At 36.8% G+C, this 16,251-nt stretch overlaps 3 protein-coding genes across 5 annotated transcripts; all 3 read left to right on the top strand.

The window, feature by feature from the left end:
* Positions 1 to 493: 493 nt before the first annotated feature.
* LOC135137073 (uncharacterized) lies at positions 494 to 2,227 on the top strand. Of its 2 annotated transcripts, none has more exons than XM_064066612.1 (5): positions 494 to 860; positions 1,226 to 1,417; positions 1,495 to 1,680; positions 1,748 to 1,813; positions 1,864 to 2,227. In XM_064066612.1, the coding sequence occupies exons 2-5, from the start codon at positions 1,226 to 1,228 to the stop codon at positions 2,155 to 2,157; spliced, it is 738 nt and encodes a 245-aa protein (XP_063922682.1). In that variant the 5' UTR covers positions 494 to 860; the 3' UTR covers positions 2,158 to 2,227. The 2 variants fall into 2 exon arrangements, with proteins under 2 accessions (XP_063922682.1, XP_063922681.1); XM_064066611.1 differs by having other exon boundaries at positions 494 to 1,117; positions 1,864 to 2,226.
* Positions 2,228 to 2,539: 312 nt separating this feature from the next.
* On the top strand, positions 2,540 to 7,113 carry LOC135137097 (NADH-quinone oxidoreductase subunit B-like). 2 transcript variants are annotated; one of them, XM_064066646.1, is made up of 3 exons: positions 2,540 to 3,041; positions 6,151 to 6,300; positions 6,466 to 7,113. In XM_064066646.1, the coding sequence occupies exons 1-2, from the start codon at positions 2,548 to 2,550 to the stop codon at positions 6,293 to 6,295; spliced, it is 639 nt and encodes a 212-aa protein (XP_063922716.1). In that variant the 5' UTR covers positions 2,540 to 2,547; the 3' UTR covers positions 6,296 to 6,300; positions 6,466 to 7,113. The 2 variants fall into 2 exon arrangements, with proteins under 2 accessions (XP_063922716.1, XP_063922715.1); XM_064066645.1 differs by having other exon boundaries at positions 6,151 to 7,113.
* A 161-nt stretch (positions 7,114 to 7,274) lies between these two features.
* Positions 7,275 to 16,218, top strand: LOC135137095 (secretion-regulating guanine nucleotide exchange factor). The gene is made up of 4 exons (XM_064066641.1): positions 7,275 to 7,655; positions 7,701 to 8,126; positions 15,408 to 15,839; positions 15,891 to 16,218. The coding sequence occupies exons 1-4, from the start codon at positions 7,638 to 7,640 to the stop codon at positions 16,107 to 16,109; spliced, it is 1,095 nt and encodes a 364-aa protein (XP_063922711.1). The 5' UTR covers positions 7,275 to 7,637; the 3' UTR covers positions 16,110 to 16,218.
* The last annotated feature ends 33 nt before the right edge of the window (positions 16,219 to 16,251 follow it).

The following is a 16,251-nucleotide window of genomic DNA, read 5'->3' as shown; positions in this document are numbered from 1 at the left end:
AACTGGAAAACTAACAACTGAAAAACGAAAAAATGAAATATCGAAAAATTGAGAAATCTAAAAATAATAATAATAGAAAGAACCAATCTAAAAGGTGAGCAACGAAATATTGAAAAACCGAAAAATTCAAAAATGCAAAATCTAAAAATTAAAAAATTTAAACTGGAAACAAAAAATTCATTGCTGAGGCATTGTCTCACCCGCCTCATAGAACAAGCCGCCCCTGCTGCAGTGTAAATGTGTTCTAGGATATTGTGTCTGGTTGTAGAGGAGTAGATCGGATTCTTCCGGTTGATATTTACGTTCCGGGATGTCCTCCAACTGCTGAGGCCCTGATGTATGGAATTTTGCAGTTGCAGAGGAAGATTAAGAGACACAATGCTGTGCAGAATTGGTATCACAATCGCATATAAATGAATTTTGATATTATTATTTTTTTTTTTTAATATTGTAATAAATGCAGGCTTTCGTTACTTTCATTGCTTTAACTTTTAATTGTAAATGATTAGATTACATTCTTCAATTGTGTTCACTTTTCTCCGATCAGGTTAAAATGGATGTCTAAAATTGAAAAGGTTAGTTTCAGGTGGCCATTTTTTTTAGGCTCGTTGCGACCTCTTGCCGTCCCCCAATGAACAAATGATGCGCGGGAGACATCCGGCAACCTTGCAACTGTCAAATACGTGTATCGTAGTGGTCAATGACCGATCAGAAATCGATTGGTGACCTCAATAAAGAAACGCAGTGTATTTTTTTTCCTGAATATCCGCTGATGTGTAATATTTACGTTGGCATTTTTACGAAAAATGTGTTTATGTTGACATTCCTAACAACCACAGACAAGGAACGATATAGACAAAGTAAATACCATATGCATCCATAACCGAAACGATAAATTATCGGTTGTTACGTCTTATTTATCGTTAGCAATCAAAAATGCGATTTTGTTTGTCACATTTATCACTTCGGGTGACCGAAAATTTGTCTGTTGGGTTCGGCCAACGGATAAATGGAATTTAACCTCAAATTTACTCGGCAAGTTTCAAACTAACGGTCACGTACAATTCTCGCGTCTCCTCCATTTTGAAAAGAAATTGTGTTTGAAACGATCATTAAGGTAATAGTAACAATATATTAAAAAATATGTCTTTATTTAAAGAAAAACTCATCTGTAAAAATTACATAAATTTATTTTCCCAAAAATTCCAATTCCTATAATGTTTAGATGGACAAAAGAAGGCTGAGTAGGCCAAGCGGGGAGCAGAAAAGGCTTCTCGTAAATTTCATGGAGGAGCACCTGAAATTTGCGAGGAGCCAAGAAACTGACAGCATGAAAGTGCGAAATATGTGGAGGCACCTTATGCGCACCCTGAATGCCAGTGGTGGTGCAAACAAGGGCACGAAACAGTGGCAAAGGGTTTGTATTTCTACATAAAAAATACATATTTCTCTCCTCTTTTGTTGACACATCTTTAAAAATAAAATAATTTGAAGTGTTTGAGTGACTGGAAATCGGCCGTCAAAACAAAGGCCACTAAACTGTCAAGAAATCTACAACAAACAGGGGGTGCCGAAGGCGATAGTTTACAGGAACTGTCCGAAATCGAAAGACGGATGCTGCAAATTATCGGCGGAGGCTTCAGTAGGGATGGGAGAAGGAAAGAACTCCCCGTCATCCAGGTAAGTATTTTTTCATTATTCATGCACGCGTACCACAACATACCTATGACCCTAAAATAATTTTTAGATTTCACAACCAGTTGCAAGTCCCGACCCGGCTCCTGAAGACTTTCCTGGCAGTGAGAGTGAGGATGTACTAATTTTGCCATACACTTGTGCCAAAATTAATACCCTGATTTGTAGTATCTTGTAGAAATTCCACCACTGGGTCCTCCACCCTTACCACAACCGTCCACCAGCCAGGCTACCACGAACGGTGCGACCCCACCTCGCGGGATAAAACGGCGGGCCCTTCGTTATTCTCAAGGACACGAAAATAATTTTTCGAAGCTCCTTCGAGAAAAACAAAGGGCCAATGACCTTCTCGAGAGGCAAGCTGCAGCCCTCGAAAGGCAAGCTACGGCTACCGAGCAATTGGTGGATGTAATGGAGCGTGTGTTTGGTGTCTTGGGCGAATTTGTAGACAGAATGAATTAAATTTAATCTACCTCCTGTTTTTCTTTTTTCATTATAGGGAAAAATAATGTCCATGTTCCAAGTACGTTGCGAAGTTTGGCGTTAATGTTTCAGTGGAAAAGTTAGCAAAAACGAGTGAAATTAGTAACTGTTCAGAAATACATGTGGCAACAGCGCCTAAATTTATCGCTTCGGTTGGGAAGAGAAATAAAATACCAGTTTGAATGACAACCGATATGTAAATGTAACCGAAAATTTTTCGGTTGAGAAAGAAAATCGCACCCCGGGTTTTTGAATTTTTGAGGTTATGTTTGTGAGTGACAGGTAGGTAATGTAGGAGATTGTTTTATCGGTGACGCGGAAAATCGCTTTCTGTTTGAAATAAAACGAAAAAATCTGACATTGTCCAAAATGTCTCTCCTATCCCGCTTCCGCATTCTCCCCCTTTTCCCCAAAACTTGCCCCCTTATTTTCTTTCGCAACGAATCTCAGGGTGACGACTCCGCAGAGAAGACGGATTCTAAGAAATCCTCCAGTCAGGAGCCACGCCGCTACTCCCCGTTTCGGCCCAAGAATAGGGTTGAGTGGGTGATGGCCCGTCTGGATGACGTGTTGAACTGGGGCCGCAAGAACTCCCCGTGGCCCATGACCTTCGGGCTGGCTTGTTGTGCCGTGGAGATGATGCACATCGCGGCCCCTCGCTACGACATGGACCGGTACGGCGTCGTCTTCAGGGCTTCCCCACGTCAGACCGAGCTGATGATCGTGGCGGGAACCGTGACCAACAAGATGGCGTCGGCGGTGAGGAAGGTCTACAGCCAGATGAGCGAGCCCAAATGGGTGATTTCGATGGGCAGTTGCGCGAATGGAGGAGGATATTACCATTATTCGTACTCGGTGGTGAGGTATGCAAGGGTGACTTTGGGAATTTTGACTAGTTTTCGAGGTTTCTGGTACTAGAACGCGCTTCCAGAGCGCTCTCGACGGAGAATTGATGTAAACAGATATAGCTTCAGTTATTTGCAGCTGTAAATTATGTTAGCATCTGTTGGTTCTTTGTGTAGATTTAAAATTGATGATTGTAGTCAAAATTCTTTAAGGATTCTATGCAGTGCAGGGGCGGCTCATGAGTTGAGAAGTTGATGAGGCAAAGCACAAGATATCGAAAAAATTACATACATTAATTTTTTTTAATTTTTGATTTTTGAAATTGTCGTTTTTCAATTTTTCGATTTGCAGATTTTCGTATTTTCAACTTTTGTCTTTTGCCACGGTTATTAACATCGTGGTGACTGAGGATTTTTTAATAGCACCCATCTTCGAATTTTTAAAAATTATACAGTTTTTTGATTTTACGATTTCTCAGTTTTTAGATTTTTATTTAGCAATTTTTTAATTGTACAGTGTTTCGATTTAAGTTTTTGAGTTTTCAAGTTTGTTTTTCAAAATTTTGGTTTATTAACATTTAATTTTTTCAGTTTTTGGATTTTCCAGTTTCTCGATTTTTAATACATATTTCGATTTTCAAATTTTCCATTTGTGAATTTTTGTTCCTTTAATTTTTCGACTTTACAGTTTTCCGATTTTAGGTGTTCTAGTTTGCAGTCTTTAATTTTTCAATTTTACAAGTTTTGGCATTTTTTATTTTTTGATTTTGAAATTTTCTGGTCTCCCAGATTTTTGATTTGCAATTTTTCGATATTTCAATTTTGCACTTCTCAATTTTTAGTTTAGCTTTCAAATTTTTCAAGTTCTCAACTGTTTAATGCTTTATTTTCTCAGATTCTAATTTTTAATTTAATTCAAAAAGAACAAATTTATTAAAACTGAAATCTTCACGATTTTACAGTTTTTGGATTTTTCAATTTTTATATCTAGATTTTTCTTAACTAACTAGTTTTTAATTGCTTTCATCGCGTTTATCTACATCGTCTTGACTGAGCATTTTTTTAATAACACCCATTTTTGAGTTTTTAAAAATTCTTTAATTGTCCGATTTTCTATTTTCTCGATGTGTCACGACCTCTAGAATACGAAAAAAGTGGTCTCCCGTTTCCGTCTGTCTGTCTGTCTATCTGTCTATATCCATTTTTATTAGACATGTAATCTCCGAAACTGCTGGACCGATTGTTGTCAAATTTTGCACATATGTTAGAAATATCAGGTAGATGGTTACAAACTAACCAAAATTTCGCTAATTATCCCCAACAACAATTTGATAACGTCATCTCCAAAATTTATAATTAAAAGCTTTTTAATTGTATAAAATAAGATACTCTTGTACTTGTGGTGTGTGAATCCGTGTCGAATTTTCACCCTAGACATCCAGAATTTTTAGAAAAAAATTAAAACTGAATAGAATAATTCCAATATAACTTTCTTTACCCCTTCTCCATTTTCTCAGAGGGCATGGCATTTGCCAAAATCAGTCTTATCTTAGCAAGTACTAGCCCCGCCCACCCACCCTCTATTTCTCAGAGGATATGGCATTTGCCAAAATCAGTCTTATCTGAGCAAGTACTAGACCCGCCCACCCGCCCCCGTCTTCTCACAATATATGTCATTTGCCAAAATAAGTACTAGGAAGTACTACCCTCTGAAGAAATAAAGGGCGGGTAGGTGGGGCTAGTACTTGGTGAGATAAGACTGATTTTGGCAAATGACATATTCCTAAGAAAAGAAAGGGTGGGTGGGCGGGGCTAGTACTTGGTAAGATAAGACTTATTCCGGCAAATGACTTCCTCTGATAAAACAAGGGCGGGTGGGCGGTCCTAGAACTTGTTAAGATAAAACGGATTTTGCCCCTATTAATCTTGTAAAAACTTGTGAAATTTAAAGGTGTTAAATTGCAAATTTTTATTGTAACATAAGTTTTTACTTTTGATTTATCATTGCATCCATATTTTTAAATTTGCTTATACAGGTGGCCCAAAAAAATTAATCAATATGTCAATTTATTTGATTGATTAAATCAGGAACGGTTCACTCCATTTTCCCAGAAAATTTTGGGAATACAACACTGTTATTTTTAGTATTACAGTGCACCAATTCAGGGTGTCCTTGCAAAAATATTGATGACGTCATCACAAAATTCTGTAAAGTAAAAACTCAACTCAAAAATTCTGGATGTTTCACTGTACTTTAGCTGCGAGGGAAGTTCTGCCGAAGCAGCTTTCGACCAATTTTTCGAATTTGTTTTAAGTTTTTCAGAGTTTCTATTTATTAACTCATGAATTTCTCAATTTTTCAGTTTTATAGTTACTTACATTTTAACTTTTCTTGATTTTACAATTTTTCGCTTTCAAGTTTTCTAGTTTTCAATTTTTCGAAATTTTAGATTTTCGATCTTGTAAATTTTTGTTCCTTCAGTTTTTCGATCGGCGATTTTTCGTTTCTTGGATGTTTCGATTTTTTAAATTTCCGGTTTTTCAATTTTAGGTTCGTTCGATTTTTTGATTTTTCAATTTGCAGATATTTTAATTTTCCTTTATTTGGAATGAACGATGATTCAAATTTTTATGCCTTCGATTTTTTGATTTGCAATTTTTTAGTTTTCAATTTTTAGTCTTTTCAAAATTTAGCTTTTAAACAATCAAGATCTCATTTTTGCATTTTTAAATTTTTGACAAAAAGAGCAAGTTTATCTAAATTGAAATTTTGAAAAATTGTAACGGAGGATTTTTTTTCATGTTGCTCCTGTATTTTCGATGTGTTTCTTCGAAAAATAGAAACTTCCAAAATAAAAAACCAAAAAACTAAAAATCTAACAGCTGAAAAACGAAAAAATTAAATATCGAAAAATCTAAAAATAATAATAGAAAGAGCCAATCTAAAAGGTGAAGCAACGAAATATTGAAAAACCGAAAAATTCAAAAAAACAAAATCTAAAAATTAAAAAATTTAAACTGGAAACAAAAAATTCATTGCTGAGGCATTGCCTCACCTGCCTCATAGAACAAGCCGCCTCTGCTGCAGTGTAATAAATGTGTTCTGGGATATTGTGTCTGGTTGCAGAGGAGTAGATCGTATTCTTCCTGTTGATATTTACGTTCCGGGATGTCCTCCAACTGCTGAGGCCCTGATGTACGGAATTTTGCAGTTGCAGAGGAAGATTAAGAGACACAATGCGGTGCAGAATTGGTATCAAAATCGCATATAGATCAAGTTTAGTATGAGTTTTTTTTTTTAATATTGTAATAAATGCAGGCTTTCATTACTTTCATTGCTTTAAAATTTAATTGTAAATGATTAGATTACAGTCTTCAGTTGTGTTCACTTTCCTGCAATCAGGTCAAAATGTATGTCTAAAATTGAAGAGGTTAATTTCAGGTGGCCATTTTTTCAAGGCTCGTTGCGACCTCTTGCCGTCACCCAATGAACAAATGATGCGCGGGAGACATCCGGCAACCCCGCAACTGTCAAATACGTGTATCGTAGTGGTCAATGACCGATCAGATATCGATTACGGGTGACCTTAATAAAGAAACTCAGTGTATATTTTTCCTAGATTTGGTCTGATGTGTTTTCACGTAATATTTTCGTTGGCATTTTTACGAAAAATGTGTTTTTGTTGACATTCGCAGCTACTACGGACAAGGAACATTATAGACCAAGTAAATACCATATGCATCCATATCCATAATACAATTTTTACGTTAAAACAGAGACAAGCTTGAAAATATCAAAGCCAGTGCCCTGCTACCAGTTCCAATCCTGTAAGATTTTAAATATGTATATGCAACCAAGTATACACAGAAATGACTCGGAATAATCCACGAAAGTATTTTCTAAAAGTTTTTTTGAACTGTTTATGTTCTCGGAGATATTTTAACGTAGATTTGTGTTTTGGACTTTTTTTTTTCTAAAAAAAAAATCAGCAGCAGATGTCAGGTCTTAGCCGGCCATACATGAATCAATAAATATTGGAACACAATAATCTTGCGTTTTTCATGTGAGCGAGGCCTGAAGGAATGTATAGCAAATAAAAAATTTGTCGAGTCACAGCATATGTTGAGTGAACAGGTTATCTTCCGGCGGCCATTTTGGTGCGCGCCCGTGGCGCCCCCACTCGCCGCTCTTGACAGGTGTATGTGGGTGCGACCCGGCAACGCCGCTGCTGTCAAAATACGTGTATCGCGCTGGCCAATGACCGATTATAAATCGCACATTTTTTTCTCAATCGAATGTGAACTCCCCGTTCTCCCGCGTCCCCCTCGTGCGTTGAAAAAAGTGCTCCATGCGGCCCATTTTGTACCGCTCGCCACCATTACCAACAAAAAAAGCGAAAAACGCCACCGCATCTCCGTAGAAACGCCGCTATCGGCATCTCCCTCTGTCGCGTAGTAACTGCGATATCAACAAACCGTATGCCCGCATACGTGTAACCAATCCCGTCGACGCAGTTGTAGTGTATTTTTTATTATTAAGATCGACATAACCTCAATACGGACAGGACGCGTGTTGGACCCTGAAAAGACCCAAAACGGCCATCGGACTTAACCATGATCCTGTACAGCTGGGTAAGACTCACTCCCCCGTCCGCCTCCTCTCACCCGCATTTGCAGGGCGCCAACAGCTACGGCCAGCTGGGCCTGGGCCACAAGTCCGACGAGGAGCTCGCCCCCAAGGAGGTGAACCTGGGCGAATCCGAGCTCCAGGCGGACAACATCGTGCAAGTGGCCGCCGGCGGCGGTCACACGCTCGTCCTGGATAAGAACGGGTTCGTCTACTGCTGCGGCTGGAACTCCAAGGGCCAGCTGGGCACCAGCGACGACACGCTCAAGTTCACGCAGATCGAGATTCTGAAGGGGTTCAGGATAGTGCAGATCTCCTGCGGGTGGGACTTCAGTGCCGCGGTCTCTGACTGCGGCAAGCAGTTCGTCTGGGGGAACAACTCGTACACACAGCTGGGGCTCTCGAAGAGCATCACGTGTACGGGGATCCCGTCGAGGCTGCAGGTGTCGCAGAAGTTGGCCACGGGGTTCAGACAGGTACGTGTTGGGGGTATTTGGATGAGGATTTGTGGGGGTAAAGCGTCGTGCCACTTCTTATCTAATCAAAAAAAGATTGGTGTGAGATCAGGAGCTGCCTAAATTGTTTGTAACTGAGTGGTGATAAGAGGTTAATAAAGCATGGGTTTTGCTATCATTTTGGGTTGTTTTTGCTGAAGCGAATTTGGTAGCATGTTGGGGTTTTGACAAGGTCAAGGTTACGCAAGCGTGATGCTTAGGCAGGGATAGTAAAATGGCCGATGTTTTACGTCATTTTTTTATTCAGAGGAATAGAAGCATAATTTTATTAGTGATTTTTATTTCCAATGTTTTAGCACGTTAAAGAAAAAATAATTGTTTTTTGAGAGATTTAAAAATGACTATTTTTCTTAGTGCTCAGTAAATACATGCTTTTTTCTAAAATAAAAACAAAACTTTTTTTTTCCATTTTTTATGTGAACTATAATTATTTTTCCATTGTACTTCGCAAATTGTTAATAAATGAAAAAAATCAACATCAGTAAAATTTTAAAAAATGAAACAATATTCAAAAAACAAAAATGTCTATTTTCAGCGGTTGACCTTCTCTGTGTTAGAAGTTTATTATTCTGAATAACTACCGAATCGGTTACTTTTGGGTTTATTAGGTTAAAAGTCACCAAGGGCCCCCTAAATTGTACCAACTTCAAAAAAAAAACACCAGAGTCCCCCAAGATTATTTGACAATATTAAAGAAAAATATCCAAAAGGGCCCCAGGACTTTTTCGAACTTTTTTAAAAACACCACTCCAAGATTTTTTCTAGTTAAAATAAAAGATATCAAGGACCCCCAAGATCCTTTCAAATTCTTCCGAAAACAAAACATCCGTTTCCTCCAAAATTCCCTAAAATTCTGACAAAAACACAATACCGAGGCCCCCAGGATTTTTCTTTCAAACATATCCAAAAACAAAATACCACAAGGACCCCAGGATTTTTTCGAACTTTTTCAAAAACAAAACTCGAAATTCTCTTAATTTTTTAAAAAAGCACATCAGAGACCCCGAAGATTATTTCGGATTTTTTCAAAATCAAACATGGGTCTCCAGATTCATTAAAATTCTTAAAAAGTAATCAGAGGCCCCCAAGATTATTCCAAACTCTTTGAAAATCAATAACCTGGAAAATCAAAATTGTTTCTAGTTCTTAAAAAAAAAAAACATCAAGGGCCCTCAAGATTCTTTCAAATTCTTTCGAAAACAAGATATCCTATTCCTCCAAAATTCCTTAAAATTCTGCCAAAAATAAAATACCAAGACCCCCAAGATTTTTTCAAATATTTCCCAAAAAAAAAAACACCAAGGGCCCCCAAATTTATTTCACAATATTAAAGAAAAAATACCATAAGGGCCCCAGGATTTTTTCGAACTTTTTCAAAAACAAAACTCGACATTCTCTTAATTTTTTAAAAAAGCACATCAGAGATCCCGAAGATTGTTTCGGATGTTTTCAAAATCAAACATCATGAACCCCCAGTTTCATTAAAATTCTTAAAAAGTAATCAGAGGCCCCCAAGATTATGTGAAACTCTTTGAAAATCAATAACCTGGAAAATCAAAATTGTTTCTAGTTCTTAAAAAAAAACATCAAGGGCCCTCAAGATCCTTTTAAATTCTTCTGAAAACAAAATATCCCGTTCCTCCAAAATTCCTTAAAGTTGTGCCAAAAATAAAATACCAAAGCCCCCAAGATTCTTTCAAATATTTCCAAAAACAAAACACCAAGGGCCCCTAAGTTTTTTTCACCATATTATAGAAAAAATACCATAAGGGCCCCAGGATTTTTTCGAACTTTTTGAAAAACAAAGTTCGAGATTCTCTTAATTTTTTAAAAAAGCACATCAGAGTGTCCGAAGATTCTTTCGGATTTTTTAAAATCAAACATCATGGGCCCCCAGATTCATTAAAATTCTTAAAAAGTAATCAGAGGTCCCCAAGATTATTTGAAACTCTTTGAAAATCAAAACACCTGGAAAATCAAAATTGTTTCTAGTTCTTAAAAAAAAAACATCAAGGGCCCTCAAGATCCTTTCAAATTCTTTCGAAAACAAGAAATCCAATTCCTCCAAAATTCCTTAAAATTCTGCCAAAAATAAAATACCAAGGCCCCCAAGATTCTTTCAAATATTTCCAAAAACAAAACACCAAGGGCCCCCAAGTTTATTTCACAATATTAAAGAAAAAATACCATAAGGGCCCCAGGATTTTTTCGAACTTTTTCAAAAACAAAACTCGAGATTCTCTTAATTTTTAAAAAAAGCACATCAGAGACCCCGAAGATTCTTTCGGATTTTTTCAAAATCAAACATCATGGGCCCCCAGATTCATTAAAATTCTTAAAAAGTAATCAGAGGCCCCCAAGATTATTTGAAACTCTTTGAAAATCAATAACCTGGAAAATCAAAATTGTTTCTAGTTCTTAAAAAAAAAACATCAAGGGCCCTCAAGATCCTTTCAAATTCTTCCGAAAACAAGATATCGCATTCCTCCAAAATTCCTTAAAATTCTGCCAAAAATAAAATACCAAGGCCCCCAAGATTTTTTCAAATATTTCCAAAAACAAAACACCAAGGGTCCCCAAGTTTATTTCACAATATTAAAGAAAAAATACCACAAGGGCCCCAGGGTTTTTTCGAACTTTTTCAAAAACAAAACTCGAGATTCTCTTAATTTTTTAAAAAAGCACATCACAGACCCCAAAGATTCTTTCGGATTTTTTCAAAAGCAAACATCATGGGCCCCCAGATTCATTAAAATTCTTAAAAAGTAATCAGGCCCCCAAGATTATTTGAAACTCTTTGAAAATAAATAATCTGGAAAATCAAAATTGTTTCTAGTTCTTAAAAAAGAAAAAACATCAAGGGCCTTCAAGATCCTTTCAAATTCTTCCGAAAACAAAATATCCCGTTCCTCCAAAATTCCTTAAAGTTGTGCCAAAAATAAAATACCAAAGCCCCCAAGATTCTTTCAAATATTTCCAAAAACAAAACACCAAGGGCCCCCAAGTTTATTTCACAATATTAAAGAAAAAATACCGTAAGGGCCCCAGAATTTGTTCGAACTTTTTCAAAAACAAAACTCGAGATTCTTAATTTTTTAAAAAAGCACATCAGAGACCCCGAAGATTCTTTCGGATTTTTTCAAAATCAAACATCATGGGCCCCCAGATTCATTAAAATTCTTAAAAAGTAATCAGAGGCACCCAAGATTATTTGAAACTCTTTGAAAATCAATAACCTGGAAAATCAAAATCGTTTCTAGTTCTTAAAAAAAAAACATCAAGGGCCCTCAAGATCCTTTCAAATTCTTCCAAAAACAAGATATCCCATTCCTCTAAAATTCCTTAAAATTCTGCCAAAAATAAAATACCAAGGCCTCCAAGATTCTTTCGAATATTTCCAAAAAAAACAGCAAGGGCCCCCAAGTTTATTTCACAATACTATAGAAAAAATACCATAAGGGCCCCAGGATTTTTTCGAACTTTTTCAAAAACAAAACACGAGATTCTCTTAATTTTTTAAAAAAGCACATCAGAGACCCCGAAGATTCTTTCGGATTTTTTCAAAATCAAACATCATGGGCCTCCAGATTCATTAAAATTTTTAAAAAGTAATCAGAGGCCTCCAAGATTATTTCGAACTCTTTGAAAATCAAAACACCTGGAAAATCAAAATTGTTTCTAGTTCTAAAAAAAAACATCAAGGGCCCTCAAGATCCTTTCAAATTCTTCTGAAAACAAAATATCCCGTTCCTCCAAAATTCCTTAAAGTTCTGCCAAAAATAAAATACCAAGGCCCCCAAGATTATTTGACAATATTAAAGAAAAAAATCCAAAAGGGCCCCAGGATTTTTTCGAACTTTTTCAAAAACAAAACTCGAAATTCTCTTAATTTTTTAAAAAAGCACATCAGAGACCCCGAAGATTCTTTCGGATTTTTTCAAAACCAAACATCATGGGCCTCCAGATTTATTAAAATTCTTAAAAAAGAATCAAGGGCTTCTAAGATTATTTGAAACTCTTTCAAAAATAAAACACCTGGAACATCAACATTCTTTCTAAATCTTAAACAAAAAGACATCAAGGGCGGCCCCTAAGATTCTTTCAAATTCTTTCGAAAACAAAACATCCGGTTCCCCCAAAATTCCTTAAAATTCTTCCAAAAACAATATCAAGGCCCCCGAGATTCTTCTTCTTTCAAATTTTTCCGTGAATAAAACACCAAGAGCCTTCAATATTCTTTCAAACATTTCCAAAAAGAAAACACCAGGACCCCCAAGATTCTTTCAAATTTTTCCAAAAACCAAACACTAAGAGCCCCCAAGTTTATTTCACAATATTAAAGAAAAAATACCAAAAGGGCCCCAGGTTTTTTCGGTCTTTTTCAAAAACAAAACACGAAATTTTCTTAATTTCTTTAAAAAAAAAAACACAAATCAGAAACCCCGAAGATTCGTTCAGATTTTTTCAAAACCAAACATCATGGGCCTCCAGATTTATTAAAATTCCTAAAAAAGAATCAAGGGCTTCTAAGATTATTTGAAACTCTTTCAAAAATAAAACACCTGGAACATCAACATTCTTTCTAATTCTTAAACAAAAAGACATCAAGGGCCCCCAAGATTCTTTCAAATTCTTTCGAAAACAAAACATCCGGTTCCCCCAAAATTCCTTAAAATTCTTCCAAAAACAATATCAAGGCCCCCGAGATTCTTCTTCTTTCAAATTTTTCCGTGAATAAAACACCAAGAGCCTTCAATATTCTTTCAAACATTTCCAAAAAGAAAACACCAGGACCCCCAAGATTCTTTCAAATTTTTCCAAAAACCAAACACTAAGAGCCCCCAAGTTTATTTCACAATATTAAAGAAAAAATACCAAAAGGGCCCCAGGTTTTTTCGGTCTTTTTCAAAAACAAAACACGAAATTTTCTTAATTTCTTTAAAAAAAAAAACACAAATCAGAAACCCCGAAGATTCGTTCAGATTTTTTCAAAACCAAACATCATGGGCCTCCAGATTTATTAAAATTCCTAAAAAAGAATCAAGGGCTTCTAAGATTATTTGAAACTCTTTCAAAAATAAAACACCTGGAACATCAACATTCTTTCTAATTCTTAAACAAAAAGACATCAAGGGCCCCCAAGATTCTTTCAAATTCTTTCGAAAACAAAACATCCGGTTCCCCCAAAATTCCTTAAAATTCTCCCAAAAACAATATCAAGGCCCCCGAGATTCTTCTTCTTTCAAATTTTTCCGTGAATAAAACACCAAGAGCCTTCAATATTCTTTCAAACATTTTCAAAAAGAAAACACCAGGACCCCAAGATTCTTTCAAATTTTTCCAAAAACTAAACACTAAGATCCCCCAAGTTTATTTCACAATATTAAAGAAAAAATACCAAAAGGGCCCCAGGATTTTTTCGAACTTTTTCAAAAACAAAACACGAAATTTTCTTAATTTCTTAAAAAAAAACACATCAGAAACTTCGAAGATTCGTTCGGATTTTTTCAAAACCAAACATCATGGGCCTCCAGATTTATTAAAATTCTTAAAAAAGAATCAAGGGCTTCTAAGATTATTTGAAACTCTTTCAAAAATAAAACACCTGGAACATCGACATTCTTTCTAATTCTTAAAAAAAAAGACATCAAGGGCCCCCAAGATTCTTTCAAATTCTTTCGAAAACAAAACATCCGCTTCCCCCAAAATTCCTTAAAATTCTTCCAAAAACAATGTCAAGGCCCCCGAGATTCTTCTTCTTTCAAATTTTTCGATGAATAAAACACCAAGAGCCTTCAATATTCTTTCAAGCATTTCCAAAAAGTAAACACCAGGACCCCCAAGATTCTTTCAAATTTTTCCAAAAACAAAACACCAAGAGCTCCCAAGTTTATTTCACAATATTAAAGAAAAAATACCAAGAGGGCCCCAGGATTTTTTCGGACTTTTTCAAAAACAAAACACGAAATTTTCTTAATTTCTTTAAAAAAAAAAAGCACAAATCAGAAACCCCGAAGATTCTTTCGGATTTTTTCAAAACCAAACATCATGGGGCTCCAGATTTATTAAAATTCTTAAAAAAGAATCAAGGGCTTCTAAGATTATTTGAAACTCTTTCAAAAATAAAACACCTGGAACGTCAAAATTTTTTCTAATTCTTAAAAAAAAAGACATCAAGGGCCCCCAAGATTCTTTCAAATTCTTTCGAAAACAAAACATCCGGTTCCCCCAAAATTCGTTAAAATTCTTCCAAAAACAATATCAAGGCCCCCGAGATTCTTCTTCTTTCAAACATTTCCAGAAAGAAAACACCAGGACCCCCAAGATTCTTTCAAATTTTTCCAAAAACTAAACACTAAGAGCTCCCAAGTTTATTTGACAATATTAAAGAAAAAATACCAAAAGGGCCCCAGGATTTTTTCGGACTTTTTCAAAAACAAAACACGAAATTTTCTTAATTTCTTAAAAAAAAAACACACATCAGAGACCCCGAAGATTCTTTCGGATTTTTTCAAAACCAAACATCATGGGCCTCCAGATTTATTAAAATTCTTAAAAAAGATTCAAGGGCTTCTAAGATTATTTGAAAGTCTTTCAAAAATAAAACACTTGGAACATCAAGATTCTTTCAAATTCTTTCGAAAACAAAACATCCGGTTTCCCCAAAATTCCTTAAAATTCTTCCAAAAACAATATCAAGGCCCCCGAGATTCTTCTTCTTTCAAATTTTTCCGTGAATAAAACACCAAGAGCCTTCAATATTCTTTCAAACATTTCCAAAAATAAAACACCAGGACCTCCAAGATTCTTTCAAATTTTTCCAAAAACAAAACACAAAGAGCTCCCAAGTTTATTTGACAATATTAAAGAAAAAATACCAAAAGGGCCCCAGGATTTTTTCGAACTTTTTCAAAAACAAAAAACGAAATTTTCTTAATTTCTAAAAAAAAAACACATTCAAGACCCCAAAGATTCTTTCGGATTTTTTCATAACCAAGCATCATGGGGCCCCAGATTCATTAAAATTCTTAAAAAAGAATCAGGGGCTTCCAAGATTATTTAAAACTCTTTAAAAAAAAAACACCTGGAACATCAAGATTCTTTCTAATTCTTAAAAAAAGACACCAATCTGAAGGTAGTCGATTCGGTAGTTTCATAGCCGACAACTTAACCTCACCCGCATTCACGCCTCACGAAATCGCACCCCGACAGCCCCCACGTCTCCGTTCCCGCTTGTTCCAGGTCAGCTGCGGCCTGCGCCACTCAGCCATGCTCACCAAAGATGGTGGTCTTCTAGTCGCCGGCACCGGCAGCAAGGGCCAGCTCGGGCTCGGAGACAACTTCGACGACAACAACTACCTGAGCATATCGAAAGTTCCTGAGCTCGAGGAGATCGCTAGCATAGCGAGCGGCCAGCACCACACCGTCGTGATGAAGGAGGACGGCACTGTGTACAGCTGGGGCGAGAACAAGTTCGGCCAGCTCGGCATCGACCCGAACATCTCGAACAGCTTCGTGCCGATGGAGATCCTCCACGACGTGGATTTGGCGTCCGTGTACGCCGGCTGGACGCACACGGCGGCCCTGAGCAAGTCGGGCGAGGTGTTCACTTGGGGCCGCAACACGTACGGCCAGCTGGGGGCGGCGCGGGAGCTGACGCACAAGCCGGAGAAGGTGACCTAAATTTTGTAATTTTCGTGGATAAACGGGGGTTTTTGTCGTTAGGTGCCCGGCCTGAGGGACGTGAGCCAGCTCAGCGTGGGCTCGGAGCACAACTTGGCCGTTACCAAAGAGGGGAAGCTGTTCGTCTGGGGGTGGAACGAGCACGGAAGCTGCGGCACAGGGGACAAGAACGACGTCCTCAAGCCGACGCAGATCTTTGTTGATAGGAAAGTCAAGTTAGCTTTCGCTTGTACCGGTAGTTCTTTCGCTGTTGTCGAATAGCAATAATTTGTAATTCTCATGATTTGATGTGCATAAGTATTTTTATAAAGAATTATTATTAATTGATTATTGTATTCCGTATTTTTATAATAAAATGTGTTGCATGATAGGGGTGGTTTGATTGCTGGGTTGGTACTGTTGG

Source organism: Zophobas morio, unplaced genomic scaffold (genome assembly GCF_036711695.1).
Source record: "Zophobas morio isolate AGI-343-1 ecotype UQ-CSIRO unplaced genomic scaffold, CSIRO_AGI_Zmor_V1 ptg000028l, whole genome shotgun sequence".
NCBI lineage: Eukaryota > Metazoa > Arthropoda > Insecta > Coleoptera > Tenebrionidae > Zophobas > Zophobas morio.
This window is presented reverse-complemented; position numbering and strand designations above follow the sequence as displayed.

Bases quoted from the DNA above. Each gene is read 5' to 3' on its own strand.
- LOC135137097 (XM_064066646.1), top strand. From the start codon at position 2,548: ATGTCTCTCCTATCCCGCTTCCGCATTCTCCCCCTTTTCCCCAAAACT. The intron at 3,042-6,150 runs GTATGCAAGGGT...GTCTGGTTGCAG, and splicing joins TATTCGTACTCGGTGGTGAG to AGGAGTAGATCGTATTCTTC.
- LOC135137073 (XM_064066612.1), top strand. From the start codon at position 1,226: ATGGACAAAAGAAGGCTGAGTAGGCCAAGCGGGGAGCAGAAAAGGCTT. The intron at 1,418-1,494 runs GTTTGTATTTCT...AATAATTTGAAG, and splicing joins GCACGAAACAGTGGCAAAGG to TGTTTGAGTGACTGGAAATC. The intron at 1,814-1,863 runs GTACTAATTTTG...CCTGATTTGTAG, and splicing joins CTGGCAGTGAGAGTGAGGAT to TATCTTGTAGAAATTCCACC.
- LOC135137095 (XM_064066641.1), top strand. The intron at 8,127-15,407 runs GTACGTGTTGGG...CGCTTGTTCCAG, and splicing joins TGGCCACGGGGTTCAGACAG to GTCAGCTGCGGCCTGCGCCA. The intron at 15,840-15,890 runs GTGACCTAAATT...TTTTGTCGTTAG, and splicing joins TGACGCACAAGCCGGAGAAG to GTGCCCGGCCTGAGGGACGT.